The 21,343-nt window shown below is 39.3% G+C and overlaps 1 protein-coding gene and 1 non-coding gene across 32 annotated transcripts in view; one reads left to right on the top strand and one right to left on the bottom strand.

Annotated features, from left to right (window-relative positions):
* Positions 1-1,241: 1,241 nt before the first annotated feature.
* The window catches only part of PPP4R3B (protein phosphatase 4 regulatory subunit 3B), a 72,061-nt gene continuing 51,959 nt past the window's right edge, over positions 1,242-21,343 (bottom strand). For 8 of the 31 annotated variants that reach the window (XM_045369288.3, XM_005575827.5, XM_074011747.1 and 5 more), the window contains 4 exons: positions 18,780-18,919; positions 18,126-18,310; positions 12,633-12,826; positions 1,242-2,872 (listed from right to left, as the gene is read on the bottom strand). In XM_045369288.3, coding sequence (XP_045225223.1) covers positions 2,777-2,872; positions 12,633-12,826; positions 18,126-18,310; positions 18,780-18,919 — 615 coding nt within the window. In that variant the 3' untranslated portion in view covers positions 1,242-2,776. Of the gene's footprint in view, positions 2,873-10,837; positions 10,995-12,632; positions 12,827-18,125; positions 18,311-18,779; positions 18,920-19,033; positions 19,090-21,343 lie in introns of those variants that run through there. The other 23 variants (XM_045369289.3, XM_074011741.1, XM_074011748.1 and 20 more) reach the window with 16 other exon arrangements.
* On the top strand, positions 19,593-19,740 carry LOC123568514 (small nucleolar RNA SNORA12). Its single transcript, XR_006691886.2, has one exon. It is a non-coding gene; the product is annotated as a small nucleolar RNA SNORA12 (small nucleolar RNA).

Raw genomic sequence — 21,343 nt, 5'->3', positions numbered from 1 at the left:
TATTTTAAGCCTTATTCTCTTATCGTCGTAGGTAAGCACTTGTACCATGAAAACTGTAACCTGTACTTCAGGAAAACATTCACATTTCTGCTATGAGAAAAAGTTCAGATGATGATGTAAATGTTTAAGACTTATGGCAGCTCTTCAGAAAGAAAAAGGAAGTCTTCATAAGATACAGAGACAGGGAGGCTGAGGCAGGTGGATCGCAAGGTCAGGAGTTCAAGACCAGCCTGGCCAAAATGGTGAAACCCCGTCTCTACTGAAAATACAAAAATTAGCCTGGCATGGTGATGGGCACCTGTAATCCCAGCTACTTGGGAGGCTGAGGCAGAGAATTGCTTGAACCCAGGTGGCAGAGGTTGCAATGAGCTGAAATCGTGCCACTGCACTCCAGCCTGGGCAATGGAGCGAGACTACATCTCAAAAAAAAAAAAAAAAGAAAAATAGTACTTCCTACTAGGACTTAAAGTTACTTAAGAGGAGTCAAGAGTAATGAGGAGGGCTGGACACGGTGGCTCATACCTGTAATCCCAGCACTTTTGGAGGCCGAAGCAGGCGGATCACTTGAGGTCAGGAGTTCAAGACCAGCCTGGCCAACATAGCGAAACCCTGTCTCTACTAAAAATTAGCTGGGTGTGGTGATGGGTGCCTGTACTCCCAGCTACTCAGGAGGCCGAGGCAGGAGAATCAATAGAACCCAAAGGTGGAGGTTGCAGTGAGCTAAGATTGCGCCACTGCACTCCAGCCTGGGCAACAGAGCGAGATTCAAACAAACAAACAAACAAACAAAAAGTAACTAGGAAACTGTTTTACATGTGGGCTTATTATAAGAAGAAATTTAATAAAAGCTGAGAGATGGGTCTGGATAAAACTTGCTGATTCAAAGAAAGTGGATGGGAACTTTACTGATCTTGGTTTAAAATATCCTGAGTCACCTGCCTTATGAGGTGGAAGGTCTTTCTTTCTTATTATATGTACACCTTTAACTGAAGAGGTGAGAAAAGCTCCATACCATGATGCTTTGATTTCCCCAAGGCTTACCTTCTATAAGTAGTCAGTGATAAAGTGCCGTTGACCCGCATGTGTTTAGAATTATTTCATTAAAACTGGGGTATGACCTAGCAGTTTATAATAAATATTTATGTATAATTTTATTGCCTTTTAAAAGATACCGTAAAATTGACATATCTCAAAATGGAGTTAATTTATATTTACAACAAACCAAACACAAACATCAATTATGGAATTACAGGGTCACATTTTAATTCCTGAATTTTACAGTTTAGCATTAATATCACCACATGTATACAAATGGTGTAAAACAAGTACAGTGGTATTTTTAATACAAAATAAACATCTGTTTTATGGAAAAACTATACTTCATATCTACACAGACAGCTCATCTTTTCCAAACAATAGCCAAAATTAAAATTAACTACAAAATCTCCAAAACAGGGGAAACTGCTTCAGATTAAACTATTCCAGGAAAAATGGACCCATAACACATTACAAGGGTGATCTAAAGATTGTGGCTGGAATTACTATTAAAAATTTTTTTTTCCCAATGCATTAAATTGTATTTTGGGGACATTTTTCTCACTTCGGCATGATCTCAGATCATAGATGAGCAAACTAACATTAAAATATGTACAGTTAACTTGTTGCTCTAAAAATAAAACGTAACTGTTTGCCTCAATTTAATTTTAAAATTCACTTACGTACATGGAATGTGCTTTTACTCTTCTTAAAAAAGCAGCTTTCATATCACACCCTTGTTTACAGAAAAGCTACATGTGCTGTATGCTGACTTTCACAAGTTGCTTCTTGGATCAAAATGGCTTCTAGATACTAAATGCCACTTAATTCAGCACTATTCTTTGTTGGTCTGTATAAGTAACACTTTAAAACTTGCAGCTCTGGAAAGAGAGAGAACTTTACTAACAAAGCAAAAAGTGATTTCAAAGTATCTTCCACAAAAGATTGTACTGGTAGGTGGTTGAAAACATTCTGTTCTATCCACTTTCAAATTTCTAGAGAAAATCATTTTGGAATACTACTGTACTGATTCTTGGCCTTCATTGTCTCTAAAAGTGCTGATTTTAACATTATCTTAAAACTGTCCAGTTTGAATTGAGCTTGTTTTCATCAATATACATATTGAAAATTCCTGGTGTAGAAAATTCAACATGTGCTGAATATGGGGTGTACTTCCCTTCAACTACCTAAAAGGCTGAACTTTTGTTAAATCTTAAATAAATGGTCCCATCAGCTTAACTTCATTTTTTTAATGATAGTTGAATGTGTTTTCCATAAAAATTTCTTTTAAAAAGAGGCAACTGATTAAAACAACAACATGGCCAGCACCATTATACAAGTAATGTTATTGAGTTTACAACTGAAGTTCTATAAAATTGTTTTTAGATCAATACCCCGAGGAGCAACCCTGCATTATTATATCAACCTTTTCCCCTCCCCTAAACCATCCCAAAACCTGCGACTTTTCCTTGCTGAGAATCTGTCTCCCAGGTTCTGGTTACTAACGTTTGTTTTGACAGCCTAAAAGGCAAACCCCTTAATTACTAGCAAGCAATGAAGTTCCTGGGAAGCCTGTTTTTTTATTAGAACTAAACTCCCTTAGCTGATATATTGAGTGTCTTTTGCTACTCCTTGTATATTTTCTAAGTTCCATTGAGAAAGCTTTCTGATTCGGATTTACAGCTCATTGAACAGTTGCAGCATTTTAAGACCACATGTTGAGGGTCTCCTAATAAATATTTTATGAGCCAAGACGAGGTCTTTTCCTGGGGGATGTTTCTTCTTCTTCATCTTCCTCTTCATCATCTGGATAATCCACTAAGCCAACCAAACTTCCCTATTGAAGAATTTAAAAAATTTTCTTTAAACATATATAACAAAAAAGAGTTTTTAGTACAAATCCAATCACTTGTAAAGATATCAGAAATCGGTTTTCTAAATCATATCAGAAATTAACACATTTGAATTTGATAAAGGAACTGCTTGAAATTACGAACATCTGAGTACTAATTGGTAGCACTTGCAGTAACCCTTAACTTTTCTATCTGGTTCTTGGATTATTAATGATACTTCAAAACTCAATTCTGCAAAATTTTACTGTGGGAAAATGCCTACTTTTCCAAATAGGGATAACAATGATAACATTTGGAAGCTGGAAAGGACATTGGAGATGCACTAGTGCATTTCTCTAATTTTATTACCACAAGAAATCCCTTTGTAGTCTTTGTTCATCTTGTGTATATTTCATCACTAAGTACACATCATTGTTTTCATTGTGCTTTTGAAGTATAGCTTAAATGGCTGAAGACAGACACATGAAATGATTCTTATAAAATAATAAGTAAAACATTCAGGGCTAGCTCTCTGACCAAAAGAAAAATAAGCATGAGGTAATTCATGGTCTTGGCCTTTGATGAGTAACAGACTTCTGTGAAAATCCTAGAAAAACTCTGGGTATTCTCCAGAAAATTATACATCCACAGCGTTTCATTCATTTTGAGTCAATCCCATGAAAACTTATGTCCTATAGATTAAGAGGGCTTCTGTAAACACTGTATTTAGTTCAAACCCTTCAGACCTCTAGGAGATAAACAAATACAACAGAAGTAACTCATTTTTCATATCTAAAGTACTGAGATACCTGGTTTTACCAGAATGTAACCAAATCACTATAATATTAACCAACCAAAAAAAGGCCCCTGGGCAGCTAGAAACAGTTATCAGAAAGACTTATATACCTGTCTGAGAATCTGTTTCTCAACTTAATCACACACACATCTTAAGTCTGGATATGCAAGAAGCAACATGGCTAAATTGTTAAAAACAGGCTAACTGTAGGTCTGATGTCAAATTCTAATGACAGCACGTTTTATGTAAACAAACAAACAAAAAAAACTTTGGGGGCAGGTACAGTGGCTTATGCCTGTAATTCCAGCACTTTGGGAGGCTAAGGCAGACAGGTCACCTGAGAGATGATGAGTTCAAAATCAGCCTGGCCAACATGGTGAAACCCTATCTCTACTAAAAATAAAACATTAGCCCAGCGTGGTGCCAGGCACCTGTAGTCCCAGCGACTCGGGAGTCTGAGGGATGAGAATCTCTTGAACCCAGGAGGTGGAGATCATGCCACTGCATTCCAGCCTGGGCAACAGAGCAAGACTCCATCTCAAACAAATAAAAAAATAAAACCGCAAACCCTTGGGCAAGTGGTTTAATATCTCTGCCTCAGTTTGTCTGTAAAATTGGTATAGTAGTATTTAGGCCTCAGTGAACTATTTTGAAAATTAAATTGATGGCCAGGCGCAGTGGCTCATGCATGTAATCCTAGCATTTTGGGAGGCCAGGGTGAGTGGATCACCTAACATCACGAGTTCTAGTCCAGCCTGACCAACATGGTGAAACCCCGTCTCTACTAAAAATACAAAACTGAGCCAGGCGTGGTGGCGCATGCCTGTAATCCCAGCTGCTTCAGAGGCTGAGGCAGGAGACTCGCTTGAACCCGGGAGGTGGAGGTTTCAGTGAGCCAAGATGGTGCCACTGTACTCCAGCCTGGGCAATAAGAGCAAGACTCCGTCTCAAAACAACAACAACAACAATAAATAAATAAGTTGACAACAAAACATCTAAAGCACTTCAGCACAGTGCTTGGTATGTAGTTAGTGTTCAATAAGTGCTATTAGCTGCTATTACTACTATCATTTTTCTATTATTTTGTTTCTAAGCCAAATTGGAAGAGAGGAAAAACAAGAAATAATTCTTGTATAAAAAGGCACCAATCTGATAATCAAAACGATGACAGCAAAGTTGCAAAGTTTTAATTATGCTTAGTATTACATATCATAATATATAAACATATGTATTCCAAATGGTTAATACTTGTTTTTGCCCAAGATTAATAAATTGTCTGAAAAACTCAGTTATACAATTTGAGTTTTACTTATATTATCTCTGCAAACATACATTTAAAACATGTTTACAATAAAAATAATAAAAATGCAAAATGTGAAATGTTGGAAGTAAAAAGGCCTGAATCTAGAGATGCACTTTGTGAAGCTGATTCCATACTTTTAATATGTATCTAGAAATGTACTGTTTTAAAATACCAGATTGAAATTATACTTACTCTTTTACAATCATGTTCATATACAAAAAGCTTTTGATGTCAGGACATAAAGTTCCATTTCATTGTTTTAAACCCTTGCATTCCATGGTATGAATATATATATATGTGTGTGTGTGTATATATATATATATATATATTTTTTTTTTTATAGTCTTGCTCTGTCGCCCAGGCTAGAGTGCAGTTGTGCGATCTCAGTTCTCCAGGGTGCAAGTGATTCTTGTGCCTCAGTCACCCAAGTAGCTTGGACTACATGCACGCACCAACATGCCTAGCTAACTTTTGTATTTTTAGTAGACACGGGGTTTCACCGTGTCTTTTACCAGACTGGCCTTGAACTCCTGGCCTCAAGTGATCTGCCTGCCTCAGCCTCCCAAAGTGTTGGGATTACAGAAATGAGCCACCATGCCCGGCTTCATCATATACTTTAATTCCTGAGTTTCTGGTGGGACATTTGGGTTGTTTTTGCAGGGTATTTACGTAAGGAATTTAAAAAGTAAATACCAGCAAAGAAAACAGGAGAAGAAAAAACAGCAGTTTAGAGTTGCCAAAGCATTTCTGGAAAAGAGAAATCAGAGGCAAGGCAACTCATACAACAGGAAGAAGCCAAGAACTAAATATTTGCAGACGGATACAGAAAACGAGAAACTGGCGTGTCTTCAGAGAACCCCAGAAAGAACCTAAGCAGTAAAGGCACCAAAATACTGGGGAAAGCAGGGAAGACAGTTAAATTATAGTAAAACAGACAACTGGGTCATTGATTCTACACCTCTGACAGCCAGGAGATTTCTGTTCCTCCACCATCACCAACTATAGGGAATTCTACAGAGAAAATGATTCTATAAAGAATAAACTCTATAGAGAATGTAATGAACTTTACAGAGCGAAGGACCGTATATTTCATGATTTTAGGCAAAGAAAAGGGCATGGGTAAGGCCAGGCTGAAAATGAAAGAATACATTTAAATTTTGTATACTGAGCAGACATGCTACCCTACAATAAGCTTTGCTATGTAGGCTCTCAGAACACTAACAAGCACGCTTATACTTACAAGGTGTAAGAGACTAGCTTTGTCTGTAAAAGTTAGATGGCTTCACAGAAGGGGTATGGGGAGAACTAAAAACAACTAACATCTCCCCAAAAAAGCAGGGCACTACTAAGTCCATACCATAAAGTCAACTTTTTAAAGTGTGTAATTTTCACACACCATAAACTCACCCTTTTAGAACATATAATTTAGCGGCTTTAGTATATTCACAAGTTATGTAATCACCACTAATTCCAGAACATTTCCATCATTTCACCCACCAAAAAAGTCCCCATAAACAGTCCTCATTCCCCCACCACACCCCCCACCACCCAGCTCTTGGCAACCACTAACCTACTTTGTTTCCGTGGATTTGCTTATTCTGGACAGTTCATATAAATGGAATCATACAATATGTGTTTTTTTTGTGACTGGTTTACTTCAATTACCACAATGTTTTCTTTTTTTTTTTTTTTTTTTTTTTGAGACGGAGTCTCGCTCTGTCGCCCAGACTGGAGTGCAGTGGCGCGATCTCGGCTCACTGCAAGCTCCGCCTCCTGGGTTCACGCCATTCTCCTGCCTCAGCCTCCCAAGTAGCTGGGACTACAGGCGCCCGCCACCACGCCCGGCTAATTTCTTTTTGTATTTTTAGTAGAGACGGGGTTTCACCGTGTTAGCCAGGATGGTCTCGATCTCCTGACCTCGTGATCCGCCCGCCTCGGCCTCCCAAAGTGCTGGGATTACAGGCTTGAGCCACCGCGCCCGGCCCACAATGTTTTCAAAGTTAATCTATGCTTAGCATATCAGGACTTTATTCCTTTTTATGGCCAAATAATATCCACTGTATGAATATGCCACATTTTGTGTATCCATTCATCATAAACTGAGAGACATTTGGGTTATTCCCACTTTTTGGCTATTATGAACAATGCTGCTATTAACATTCATATACAAGTTTTACAGTGGACACGTTTTTAGTTTTCTTAAATATATACCGAGGAAATGAGGTAGTTGGGTCTTATGGTAAGTCTGGGTCATACGGTACACTGACTTTTTAGGGAACCTCCTGACTATACTCCAAAGCTGCTATACCATTTTATTTTTATTTATTTATTTATTTATTTTTTGAGACGTGGTCTCACTCTGTTGCCCAGGCTGGAGTACAGTGACGTGATCTTGGCTCATTGCAACCTCTGCATGCTGTGCTCAAGTGATCCTCCCACCTCAGCCTCCTGAGGGACCACAGTCATGTGCCACCATGTCCAGCTAATTTTTGTAGAGACGGGGTTTTGCCATGTTGCCCAGGCTGGTCTCGAGCTCCTGGGTTCACACGATCCTCCTGCCTCGGATCTCCGAAAGTGCTGGGATTACAGGCATGAGACTCTGCACCTGGCCTGTTATGCTATTTTATATTCTCACTAGCAACGGATGTCACAATTTACATTCTTGCTAACACTTGTTTTTGTGCATCTTTTTTATTATAGCTATCCTAGAAGATGTGAAATGCTATCATATTGTGATTTTGATTTGCATTTCCCTTACTAATGATGTTAAACATCTTTCTACATGCTTACATGGGCCACTTGTGTATCTTCTTTTTAGAAATGTCTATTAAAATCCTTTGCCCATTTTAAAACTGGGTTGTCATGCTGAAGTGTAAGAGTTCTTTATATATTCTGGATACCAGTTACTTATCACATATGTCATTTACAAATATTTCTTCCCATTTTGTGGATTGTCTTTTCAATTTATGGTAGTATCCTTTGGAGTACAAAATTTTTAAATTTTGATGGAGTCCAATTTATTATTTTTCTTTTGTCACTTGTGGTATTTGTGTCATATTCTAAGAAATCATTGCCTAAATCCAAGGTCATAGATATTTATGCCTTTTTTTAAAAAAGAGCTTTAGACTTATAACTTTTACATTTGGATCTTTTCATCCATTGTGAGAGTTTTGTATATGATGTGAGATAGGCCTCTAACTTCATTCTTCTGCATGTGGATATACAGTTGTAACATTTATTGAAACGGGTATTCTGGCCAGGCGCAGTGGCTCACACCTGTAATCCCAGCACTCTGGGAGGCCAAGGCGGACAGATCACGAGGTCAGGAGATCAAGACCATCCTGGCTAACACAGTGAAACCCCGTCTCTACTAAAAATACAAAAAATTAGCCAGGTGTGGCGGGCGCCTGTAGTCCCAGCTACTCGGGAGGCTGAGGCAGGACAATGGCGTGAACCGGGAGGCGGAGCTTGCAGTGAGCCAAGATTTCGCCACTGCACTCTAGCCTGGGCGACAGAGCGAGACTCTGTCTCAAAAAAAAAAAAGAAAGAAAGAACAGAGTACTCTTTCCCCCATCAAATTGTCTTAGCACTCTTATTAAAATCTGCCTTTTTTTTTTTTTTAAATGAAAGGAAATCCTAAGATTACCACTTGAGTAGTTTCCAATGTGAATGAAAGGATCAAAATAAATGACAACAATAACCTATGAAAAAGCACTTTGGGAGGCCGAGGTCGGTGAATCACTTGAGGCCAGGAATTCCTGATGAGCCTGGCCAACATGGTGAAACCCCATCTCTACTGAAAATACAAAAATTAGCCATGCATGGTGTCGCACACCTGTAATCCTACATTATAATAAATGCACATTCTATACAGAAATACACATGTATATGTAACGATGTATGTAAGTGGTCACACACTGCAGCAATGATTGTAACTACAAAAAGCTGGAAACAACTTGAATGCCCATCGATAGGGGCTAATTATAAATTAAGGTATATCTACACTTTTGAGTTCTATGCAGGAAATCTCTAATGTTCTGATATGCAGAATTCACCAAGATAAATTTGCTACATAAAAAAGTAAGATAACAGGTTTCTCTACTGTGAATCTGTGACAAGTGTTTATTTTAGTATCCACAAATGGCTTCTCATTCTGATTTTATATATTTTTCCTCATAGAAAACATGCAAGTTTTACAGTTATACAACTAAAGAAGTATTTTGTCTTTATGACATTTATATCATAAAAACAAATGTTCTGTTTAAATTCATTACTAGCTAATGTCTAGCCAGCCTTCAACTATAGCAATTAACACTGTTGGTGAAACTGGCTAAACCAAAGGGCAACTGGTGATAAAGAATCTGCCACCCCTTAGGAATGTGGGCATGCTTTGTTAAGAAGGCTGAGAGCAAATTAAAGCGGTGCTTAACTTCTGTCAACTCCTATCTTGCTTAATTTCCAAATTCTGTATCTACAGTGATTGAGCAACTGTTTTCCAAGAACATTGTTTTTATCCCTGTCTCTAAAAAGGATGTATAACAGATGTATTCTGTAATCTGCTGTTAAGTGTCAAGAAGAGTGAAAAAGGTGTTGGTGCTTGCATTTAATTTTGCTCATTCATAAGTAAATTATCTGGAAGGATAATAAAAACTCAGGGAAATATCACAGAAAATATAATAGGAAAACAAAATGAACAGGATATAAAAGTAGGATAGAAAAGGTATGCAGTATTGACATATTATTAGAAATAAAAGACATAGCTAAAAGAGTTCAAAGGTATCTTTGTGGAGGGGAACAGAGAGACTGATTTTTTTCTAATATAAACTTGCTTTTTGGTAATATTTGACTTTTGAAAGTAAGTGCACGTATTACTTCGATTTGAAAAAAAAAAAAAGGGCCGGGCGCGGTGGCTCAAGCCTGTAATTCCAGCACTTTGGGAGGCCGAGACGGGCGGATCACGAGGTCATGAGATCGAGACCATCCTGGCTAACACGGTGAAACCCCGTCTCTACTAAAAATACAAGAAAATTAGCTGGGCGAGGTGGTGGGCGCCTGTAGTCCCAGCTACTCGGGAGGCTGAGGCAGGAGAATGGCGTGAACCCGGGGAGGCGGAGCTTGCAGTGAGCTGAGATCGCGCCACTGCACTCCAGCCTGGGTGACAGAGCGAGACTCCGTCTCAAAAAAAAAAAAAAAAAAAAAAAAAAAAAAAAAAAAAAAAGAAAAAAAAAAAAAGAAAAGCTAACATATATTGAGAAGGTGTCAAGCAGTGTTCTCAGCATTTTACATTTGTTAAATAATTTAATCATCCCAACAAGCTTATAAAGTAGGTACTATTTTATCCCTTTTTAAAACAAGAAAGTCAGCCAGGCATGCTGGCTAACGCCTGTTAATCCTAACACTTTGGGGGGCTGAGCAGGACTGCTTGAGCCCAGCAGTCTGAGACCAGCCTGGGCAACATGGCGAAAACCCATCTCTACCAAAAATACAAAAACTAGCCAGGCATAGTGGCATGCACCTGCATCCCCAGCTACTCGGGAGGCTGAGATGGGAGGATCAGTTGAGCCCAGGAGGTAGGGGAGGCAGTGAGCTGTGATCGCACCACTGCACTCCAGGCTGGGTGACAGAGTGAGACTGTCGCAACAACAACCGGGAAGCAGGAAGGCAGGCAGCTTAAGGCCCAGAGAGATTAAATAACTTATTCAAGGTGATACAGCTAGAAAGAGGCAGAGTCAACATTTGAACCCAAACAACACAACTCTATAGCAAATACTCTTTTTTGAGACAGGGTCTCACTCTCTTGCTCAAGCTGGAGTGCAGTGGCAAGATCATGGCTCACTGAAGTCTCCACCTCTCAGGTTCAACCGACTCTCCTGCCTAAGACTCTTGAGTAGCTGGAACCACAGGTGTGTGCCACCACACCCAGCTAATATTTTAATACTTTTTGTAGAGATGGCGTCTCACCTTGTTGCCCAGAGTGGTCCTGGACTCCTGGGCTCAAGCGATCCTCCTGCCTTGGCCTCCCACAGTCCTAGGATTACAGGTGTAAGCCACTGTGCCCAGCCCAAACATTCTTAATGTAGTGTCACAATATCACTCTAAATTGTCCTACCATAAAGTTGAAAATTAATTTTAAAATTTTCCAGTTAAAAAACATAAAATATATTTCAAATACAGAATACCATGAAAATGCTATTGTCAAGAGCCTATCTCACTATACTACTGAATGAAAATTCTTCATTTTTGTAAAATAAACTTAGACTTATATTTTGTGTTCCAAACAAGATGCATTCCTGGCCGGGCACGGTGGCTCAAGCCTGTAATCCCAGCACTTTGGGAGGCCGAGACGGGCGGATCACAAGGTCAGGAGATGGAGACCATCCTGGCTAACCCCGTGAAACCCTGTCTCTACTAAAAATAAAAAAATCTAGCCGGGCGAGGTGGCGGGCGCCTGTAGTCCCAGCTACTCGGGAGGCTGAGGCAGGAGAATGGCGTAAACCCGGGAGGCGGAGCTTGCAGTGAGCTGAGATCCGGCCACTGCACTCCAGCCTGGGCGACAGAGCGAGACTCCGTCTCAAAAAAAAAAAAAAAAAAAAGATGCATTCCTTCAGCTAGGTGTGCACTACCACGGTGTTTCTGCTTGTCTTTCTATTTTTATACAATAGTTGTCCCATATTTATGCCTTTTTATTTTAAGCCACTCCTTTTTGGGGAAAAAGGATGATTTCATATAACATATGAACAAGAAAAATGTTTCATATAAAATTTAAACTTGTTTATAAAAAAAGGTAACCAAGGGAAATACATTTGTTATAAGAACAACAGAAAGTCTAATATCCTTAACTAAAGATTCATCAACAATAATATAATCCAATTTGCAGAGAAGAGCAGATTCAAAAGGCTAATATTTAGCCTTACTACCAATAAAGTATACACAATTGGAAATGAGATATTATATACTGTCTCACCTACCTACCTGGCAAATACTAAAAATAATTATAGCACTGGCAAAGCTGCAATTGGCCAGGCACACTCATATACAGTTTATAGTAACATCAACTGGCACAGACTTTCTGAAGATGAATGTGACCATATGTATGAACATATTCTACTACTCAACTATCCAAGAAAATAATTTAAAATGCAGTAACACTAAGTAGTCAGTGAAATATTAGAATCAACTTAAGTGCTCCAAAATAGAATGGAGGACAAGGAGGAAGGATGCTTACATTTATTATCATAAGCCTAAATAAAATGAAATTCTCCTTGGGAGGCCGAGGTGGGCGGATCATGAAGTCAAGAGATCGAGACCATTCTGGCCAATGTGGTGAAACCCCGTCTCTACTAAAAATACAAAAATTAGCTGGGTGTGGTGGCATGCGCCTATAGTCCCAGCTACTTGGGAGGCTGAGGCAGGAGAATTGCTTGAACTCGGGAGGCGGAGGTTGCAGTGAGCTGAGATCACTCCACTGCACACCAGCCTGGCGACAGAGTGAGACTGTCTCAAAAAATAAAATAAAATAAATAAAATAAAATTCTATAATCAACAATGTTTTGATAACAAAAATTCTATTGAAATTGTTTTGATTATCCAAATTTTTTTCAGTAAACATGAAAAAAATCTCACAGATGGGAAAAGCAAAGTTCGTGTGTAATGTTGTTTCACCTACCTTGGTGGCTGTTACTGACGTAGCCAAGTTTGTGGTTTTGGAAGAGGATCCATTAGAAGTTGCTGGCGGTGTCTGAGCCACTACAGATTTACTGTTTGTTCCATTAGCAGCACTGGCAGAGTGGGAGAAAGTAAATTTGAAGCCACCAGGAGATGTCCTTTTGGGAAGGTTTTCCTTGTCTTCACTTTCTTTTGCTAAAGTAAAAGTAAAATTTTGAACGTATATCAATAAATACTGCTAAGTCAAAACATCTAAAAAGAGCAATAATTTAAAAACTTATAAAACATTGCTGCCCGGGCACGGTGGCTCACGCCTGTAATCCCAACACTTTGGGAGGCTGAGGCGGGCAGATCACCCGAGGCCAGAGTTCAAGACCAGCCTGACCAAAATGGAAAAACCCCGTCTTTACTAAAAATACAAAATTATCTGGGTGTGGTGGCGTATGTCTATAATCCCAGCTACTTGGGAGGCTGAAGCAGGAGAATCACTTGAACCCGGGAGGCAGAGGTTGTGGTGAGCCGAGATCATGCCACTGCACTCCAGCCTGGGCAACAAGAGCGAAACTCTGTCTCAAAAAAAAAAAAAAAAAAAAAAAATTGCCTTTGTTTCCTAAGAACTTTTTAAAAAGTAGAGCATGATGTGTACAGTGATGATACGGTTTGGCTCTGTGTCCCCCCCTCAAATCTCAAATCAAATTGTAATCCCCATGTGTCAGGGGAGGGACCTGCTGAGAGGTGACTGGATCATGGGGGTGGACTTCCCCCTTGCTGTTCTTGTGACAGTGAGTTCTCACGAGATCTGGTTGTTCTAAAGGGTGGCATGTCCCCCCTTGCTCTCTCTCTCCTGCTGCCATGTAAGACATGCCTTGTTTCCCATTCACCTTCCACCACAAGTTTCCTGAGGCCTCCCCAGCTACGTGGAATTGTAAGTCAATTATACCTCTTTTCTTCATAAATTACACAGTCTCAGGTAGTTCTTTAGAGCAGCGTGAAAACGAACTGACACAGAAAATTTGTACCAGGAGTGGGGTACTGCTATAAAGATACCTGAAAATGGCAAGGCGCGGTGGCTCACGCCTGTAATCCCAGTACTTTGGGAGGCTGAGGAGGGTGGATAACTTGAGGTCAGGAGTTCAAGACCAGCCTGGCCAACATGATGAAACCTCTTCTCTATTAAAAATACAAAAATTAGCTGGGGGTGGTGGCAAACACCTATAATCCCAGCTGCTCCGGTGGCTGAGGCAGGAGAATCGCTTGAACCCTGGAGGCAGAAGTTGCAGCGAGCCGAGATTGTGCCACTGAACACTAGCCTGGGCGACAGAGTGACACTCCATCTCAAAAAAAAGATACCTGAAAATGTGGAAGCAACTTTGGAACCGGGTAATAGGCAGAGGTTGGAACAATTTGGAGGTCTTAGAAAAAGACAAGAAGATATGGGAAAGTCTGGAACTTCCAAAAGACTTGTTGACTGGTTTTGACCAAAATGCTGACAGTAATATGGACAATGAAGTCCAGGCTGAGGAGGTCTCAGATGGAGGTAAGGAACTTACTTGGAACTGGAGTAAAGGTCATACTTGCTATGCTTTAGCAAAGAGACTGGCAGCATTTTGCCCCTGCCCTAGAGATCTGTGGAACTTGAACTTCAGAGAGATGATTTAGATATCTGGTGGAAAAATCTCTAAGCAGCAAAGCATTCAAGCAGTGGCCTGGGCTGGGCATGGCATGGTGGCTCACGCCTGTAATCCCAGCACTCTGGGAGGTTGAGGTGGGTGGATTACTTGAGGTCAGGAGTTCAAGACCAGCTTGGCCAACATGGTGAAACCCTGTCTCTACTAAAAATACAAAAATTAGCTGGTGGTCATGGTGGCACACACCTGTAGTCCCAGCTACTTGGGAGGCTGAGGCAGGAGAATTGGTTGAACCTGGGAGGCAGAGGTTGCAGTGAGCTGAGATCATGCCACTGCATTCCAGCCTGGGCAACAGAGATTCCGTCTCAAAAAAAAAAAAGCCTTCTGGCTGTTTCTAAAAGTGTATGCTCATATGCATGAAGAAAGAGATAGTCTGAAATTAGAATTTATATTTAAAAAGGAGCAGAGCATAAAGTTTGGAAAACTTGCAGCCTGACCATGCAGTAGAAAAGAAAAACCCATTTTCTGAGGAGAAATTCAAGCTGGCTGCAGAAATCTGAATAAGTAACAAGGAGCCAAATGTTAATTCACAGGCCCAGAGGCCTAGGAGGGAAAAATGGTTTTGTGAACTGGGCCCAGGGACCTACTGCTCTGTGCAGTCTTGGGACACTCTGCATCCCAGGTGCTGCAGCTCCAGTCATGGCTAAAAGGAGCCAAGGTACAGCTTGGGCCATGGCTTTAGAGGGTGCAAGCCCCAAGTCTTGGTGGCTTCCATGTGATGCTGGGCCTGTGGGTGTGCAGAGGGCAAGAACTGAGGTTTGGTAACCTCTGATTCTCAAGCCATCTAGATTTCAGAAGACATACAGAAATGCCTGGATGTCTAGGCAGAAATCTGCTGCAGGGCAGAGCTCTTATGAAGAACCTCTACTAGGGCAATGCAGAAGGGAAATGTGAGGTTGCAGTCCCCACACAGAGTCCCCACTGGGATATTGCCTAGTGCAGCCATGGGCCATCATCCTCCAGACCCCAGAACAGGAGATCCACCAACAGCTTGCACCATGTACCTGGAAAAGCCACAGGCACTCAACTCCAGCCCATGAAAGCAGCTATGGGGGCCGTACCCGGCAGAGCCATAGGGGCAGAGCCAGCTGGGGCCTTGGGAGCCTACCTGTTCTATCAGCAGGCCCTAGTGTTAGACACGGAGTCAAAGGACACGATTTCGGAGCTTTAAGATTCAAAGACTGCCCTGCTGGGCTTTGGACTTGCCCAGGGCCTGTAGCCCCTTTGATTTGGCCAATTTCTCCCATTTGGAATGGGAGCATTTACCCAATGTCTGCACCCTCATTGTATCTTGGAGGTAACTAACTTGTTTTTTATTTTATAGGCTCATAGGCAGAAGGGATTTACCTTGTCTCATATGAGACTTTGTGCTTGGACTTTTGAGTTAATGCTGGAATAAGTTATGACTTTGGGGGACTGTTGGGAAGGCATGATTGGTTTTGAAATGTAAAAAGGACATGAGATTAGGGAGGGGCTGCGGTGGAATGATAAGGTTTGGCTCTTGTCCCCACCCAAATCTCATTGTGAATTGTAATTGTGTTGGAGGACATGATTGAATCATGGAGGCAGAATACCCCCTTGCTATTTTTGTGATAGTGAGTTCTCATGAGATCTGGTTGTTTAAAAGTGTGTGGCACCTTGGTCGGGCTTGGTGGCTCATGCTTGTAATCCCAGCACTTTGGGAGGCCAAGGCGGGTGAATCATCTGAGGCCAGGAGTTCGAGACCAGCCTGGTCAACATGGTGAAACCCCATCTCTATTGAAAATGTAAAAATTAGCCGGGTGTGGTGGTGCATGCCTGTAATCCCAAATACTTGGGAGGCAGGAGAATCGCTTGAACCCGGGAGGCGGAGGTTGCAGTGAGCTGAGATCACGGCACTGCACTTCAGGCTGGGCAACAAGAGTGAGACTACATCTCAAAAAACAAACAAACAAACAAACAAAAGTGTGTGGCACCTCCTCCTTCACACTCTCTGTCTCCCGCTCCACCATGGTTAAGATATGCTTGCTTTCCTTGCGCCTTCAACCATGACTGTAAGTTTCCCGAAGCCTTTCAGCCATGTTTCCTGTTAAGCCTAAGGAACCGTGAGTCGATCAAACCTCTTTTCTTCATAAACTACCCAGTCTTAGGTAGTTCTTTATAACAGTGTTAAACGAACTAATACAAGTGATAAGTCTTTATCAGCTAGAATCTTAGAAATCTCAGTATTAGGAAGGACCTTACGGATCATAACAAAATTAGCCATCCTATGCTAGAACTCTACATTGTGGTATCTAGCATATCCATCTAAAATCTCATGAGCTGTCTGACTCTTCCTTTTATTGTCTCCCTGTAGCTTCCACTCACTGATTCTACACTTCTTTACTCATTGTAAAAACCTAGTAATTTCTCTCACAAGTCAATATTCCAAATGCCTAATGACAATGATCAAGTCTGTAAGTCCTAAATATTCCAGGTTCCCTTTTCTGTTTGTTTTATGACATAGGTGTCCAATCCCTTTTAACATCTGGTTATTATTTTTATATATGATTCTTAACAGTGTCTCACTCAACACTGGATACAGAACTTCAAATATGGCTGTATTGCCTCTTTTGACTATAGTCAGGGCAGTACCTATAATGAGTAAAGGCAGAAGAATTTGTCTAGCAAAGGTACCCATTCCTTAGGACATTTTAATAGGCTTTTTGCTCCACCATGCTGAGGCAAAAAAAACTTATCAAATTAATGAGTTGAAAATGAGTAGGAACAATAGTTTCAAAGAAAATGTAATAAATAAATTTTCTGAGAATTGCCTTCAGAAAATGTCACATTCAAAATCACAAACTTACATAATAAATCCAAGAAAGGCTTTTATCTTCTAAGACATAACTTTTTGTTTTGTTTTTGAGATAGGGTCTTTCTCTGTTACCAGGCTAGAGTGCAGTGGCAGCTCATGGCTCACTGCAGCTTCGACCTCCTGGTCTCAAGTGATCCTCCAGCCTCAGCCTTCCTAGTAGCCGGGACTCCAGGTAAGTGCCACTGTGCCCATCTAATTTTTGTGTTTTTTTTGTAGACAGGGTTTTACCATGCTACCCAGGGTCGTCTGGAACTCCCGGGCTCAAATGATCCACCTGCCTCAGCCTCCCAAAGTGCTGGGATTACAGATGTGAGCCACCATGCCCAGCAAGGTATAAATTTTAATTAAATATTTAAATGACATACACAGGGCAGTATTCCAAAAAATGGTAATTCCTCAGGCCACAGAAATAAAATGATTAGTTCTTTTGAAAGATACAGTACTAGCAAGATCTTCATTTTATAAAACAAGTTAAGCACATCTGAAAGCCAAGGGAAGTTTTATTTTAGTTTTTCACTTCTCTTGATAGTATATCTTTATGCAACTTTCGTAATTTTAAAATTTCAAAGAGCAAAGTTACTTGTTTGAGTTCAGTTTATCAGCTGTAAAAGACACAGGCAAAGTACTCTAGAAGGTTTCTATGAAGCTATATGGTCTCTGTTATTATTGAGAATTTCAGTATAGAAATAAAGCCAAGACTATTCACAGAAAGAAAAGTGTAAGTAGGTAACTCAATTTCTAACTAGCAAATTAATAGCATTACAAAATGGCAAATTTGAAGAGAAACATTTTAAACATGAAAAGAATTCCCAGACAGATTTGGAAAAAGTACATAATTTTAAAAGAACACAATTTGGTATAAAATTCTTGTCTTTCTTGCTTTATAAACTACAAACAAAACTTCACAAGCAACAAAATAATTTCTGCACTAAATAAGGGTACACTGTGCAAAAATTCAGAATTTGAATACCTTTTTTAGTCTCCATAAACTTTTCATAATTATCTGGAAAATCATCTTCTGGTTTAGATTTTTCCACTGGCGCCACAACCACTTTTCCTTCCTCTTCCTCATCTTCATTAAACCACATTTCTTCATCTTCTTCCAAGGCTTTTGCATCTCTGCGAAATCTGTTACTACGCAATATAGATGGTACACTGTAAGAAATATATCACAAATACTGAGTAATGATTTAAAGGTCATAACCAGATTGAATTGAAGGAAAGATATGTATAACCAAGAGGAACTGAAGTAATTTTAACTGACTATAATTTATATCAAAATAATCTCTGTAATGATAGAAGATGTAGCCAGAGAACACTCCAAAATATTTTAGAATGTTGTAAATTAAACTAAATATTCTTCTTAAGTTATAATCTTCTTAATACAAAAATTAAACTAAATATTCTTCTTAAGTTACAATAAAATACAACTACTTAAGATAAAGTAGTAATTTATCATATAAATGATATGGGGTAGTGGGGGACACTTTACCCTCCTATTCAACTCTATGCTATCCAGTGATGAAAAGAAACTTCCTCAATAAATTTCACACAGAAAATCTGAACTACAGACAATTTTGGACACAATTTTTTAGGCTACAAAAGCAGTATACTTAAACCATACCTGTTCAGTTTCTGATTTTGTCTGTCTTTTTCTTGCTCATATTTAGTCTTCAATCCTTTGAATGTCTGAACATATTCAATCGATTCAAGTGCTTTATAAAAGTTTTCAACTATATGTGCAGTAAGAGACTTGATATCTTCCTGTACAAGCACAAAATTTACATTTAAAATATAATACAATGCTTATTAGAAGAAAAACTTTAAAATTTTGTTTTGTAGTTCTAAAGCTGATCAAAAAAGGTTTTTCAAAATCACCTTCCAAAATGTAATGTCCTGGTTTCTTTACACATGAGTCAGGACTGCACAGAAAACTTGAAAAAAAAGGAGAAGCAATTTACTGGAGCCCTTTTGTAGGACTATAAAGAACATTCGAAAAGTAAATAGATTTATTTTACATCTTCTGTTTATTTTTTGCATTTTATATATCTATATATATATAAAAAATATATATATATAGCACCTTACAACTTTACATACAATTTCATTTGATCTTCGCAACAATTCTTTGAGATAGGTTTTATTATCCCCATTTTAGAGAAAAACAAAATTGAGGCTCTAAGAGAGGCTGGATGGTTTGATCCAGAGTGCACAGCTGGTTAGAGGGCAGATGTTAAAATTATGTTTTCAAAATACTCACGGTGATAGATATCCCAAATACCCGGACTTGATAATTACACATTCTATGCATGTTAAAATAAATATGTGTACCAAATACATCTGTACAATATTATGTATTAATAAAAGAAAAACGTATTTTTCAACAAACAGGTGTTATTTAATGACTTCCTGTTTAACTGCTATCAAAATGGGATATGGCTGTGGTGGTTTTCTTTCTGGTACATTTGTTAAGTTTTTGAATGAGCCTAACTCCACTACATGTATTACATAGGAGCTGGCAAAGGCTTGATGACAAAGAGATCTCTCACAAGTCTTTCTCACATCAGAGGCTGGCTCTCACATATAGAAGAAGAAAAAACAACAGAGGATACATCTTACCTAAGTAATAAGAAGCACAGATTTCTCTGACTATATTATACACACAGATCTGATAAACTATCTGGAATTCTACTTGTCTATTCCTATAGTCTTCCAATAGTATAAGCTTTGTGAAATAAACTACTTGATAGTGATAACTTCTAAATTCTAAACCATCACTGCAGATGCATGCATGCCCAGTAGGCTTATTTAAAAAAAAAAATTAAAGATGTGATTCAGGACTTTATAGATAATACTACATAGTAAGAAACACACAGGCCATTTCCTAAAAAGATATACCATAATTTGGTTGCATTATGGAATTTAAGTCTTAAAACTAGTTCTCCTGTACATCTCAATTAAAAACATGCAAATCGGAAATTAGAAACCTAGGCAATGGCTCTGTTATATGTGAAACGAAAAAATACATTAAGTTTTGGGGCACAAGGTACACAAATCAACCACTCAAACTTATTTTCAGAAAAACAATTCCATCATAGGCATAGGGACGGGGTTGTAAACCCTACAATTTGCTTTATCTGTATCTCACCAAAATGTTAAAGGATAAAAATATAAAGTAAATAAAACAGAAAGTTTTGATTTATTGTAGCAGTACAATGGGAACTAGTGAGCTAGTTAACCATGTTTCTTCTTTTACAAGGTTAAAGACTTCTATCCTCTTCATCCTTTTAAAAATCACATACTTGGCAATTGACCACTTTTAGAAAAACAATCCAGTCAGCCAAATAATCTTCATATGAGAACAGCATGTTCTCAGTAGATATCTGATTTGTAAGAAATAAAACTAGAGAATGAATTTCTAGCTTCGACTTTCTTTTTTCAAATTATTTCCAGCCAGGTGCAGTGGCTCACACCTGTAATCCAACACTTTGGGAGGCTGAGGTGGGAGGACTGGTTGAGCCTAGGAGTTTGAGACCAGCCTGGGCAACACAGGGAGACCCCATACCTAAAAAAAAAATTAAAAATTAGCCAGGCATTTTAGTGAATGCCTGTATTTCCAACCACTCAGAAGGCTGACATGGGAGGATCTGCTTGAGCCCAGGAGGTCGAGGCTGCAGTGAACTCTGATTGCATTATTGCACTCAAGCCTGGGCGACAGACAGCATGAGACCTTGTCTCAAACAACACAAAACAAAAAATAAAACCCAAATTCTTTCCAACCATGTGGCCATTTCCTCAGTAGAATGATTTCAGCATGTTTAAGTACAGGCGAAGTAAATTTGTTGTAGTGGTTCTATAGTTATCTGTCGCACTCCTGTTATTCACATAGATTGCCCTCCAGACTGTTTATGATAAACCTTCTGTTGCCTAAAACTAAGCTCGGACAAAGCTTCAAGTTCTGACTGGTCCTGATTGTGCTACTATCCAAATGGATGTTCTTGCATAGGTCACTTAATAACTTTGGGTGTCTTAATTCCCTGATCTATAAAATACGGTAATTGGAGTAGTCCATCTAACTTCCTGATCTCTTTAACTTAAAATTCTAGGATTCCATTCTACCTTTTATGCACCTTGTATAATGTCTACCAAATGAATTTTTTTTGAGACAAGAGTCTTGCTCTGTCACCC

This window comes from Macaca fascicularis, chromosome 13 (assembly GCF_037993035.2).
Source record: "Macaca fascicularis isolate 582-1 chromosome 13, T2T-MFA8v1.1".
Lineage (NCBI taxonomy): Eukaryota > Metazoa > Chordata > Mammalia > Primates > Cercopithecidae > Macaca > Macaca fascicularis.
This window is presented reverse-complemented; position numbering and strand designations above follow the sequence as displayed.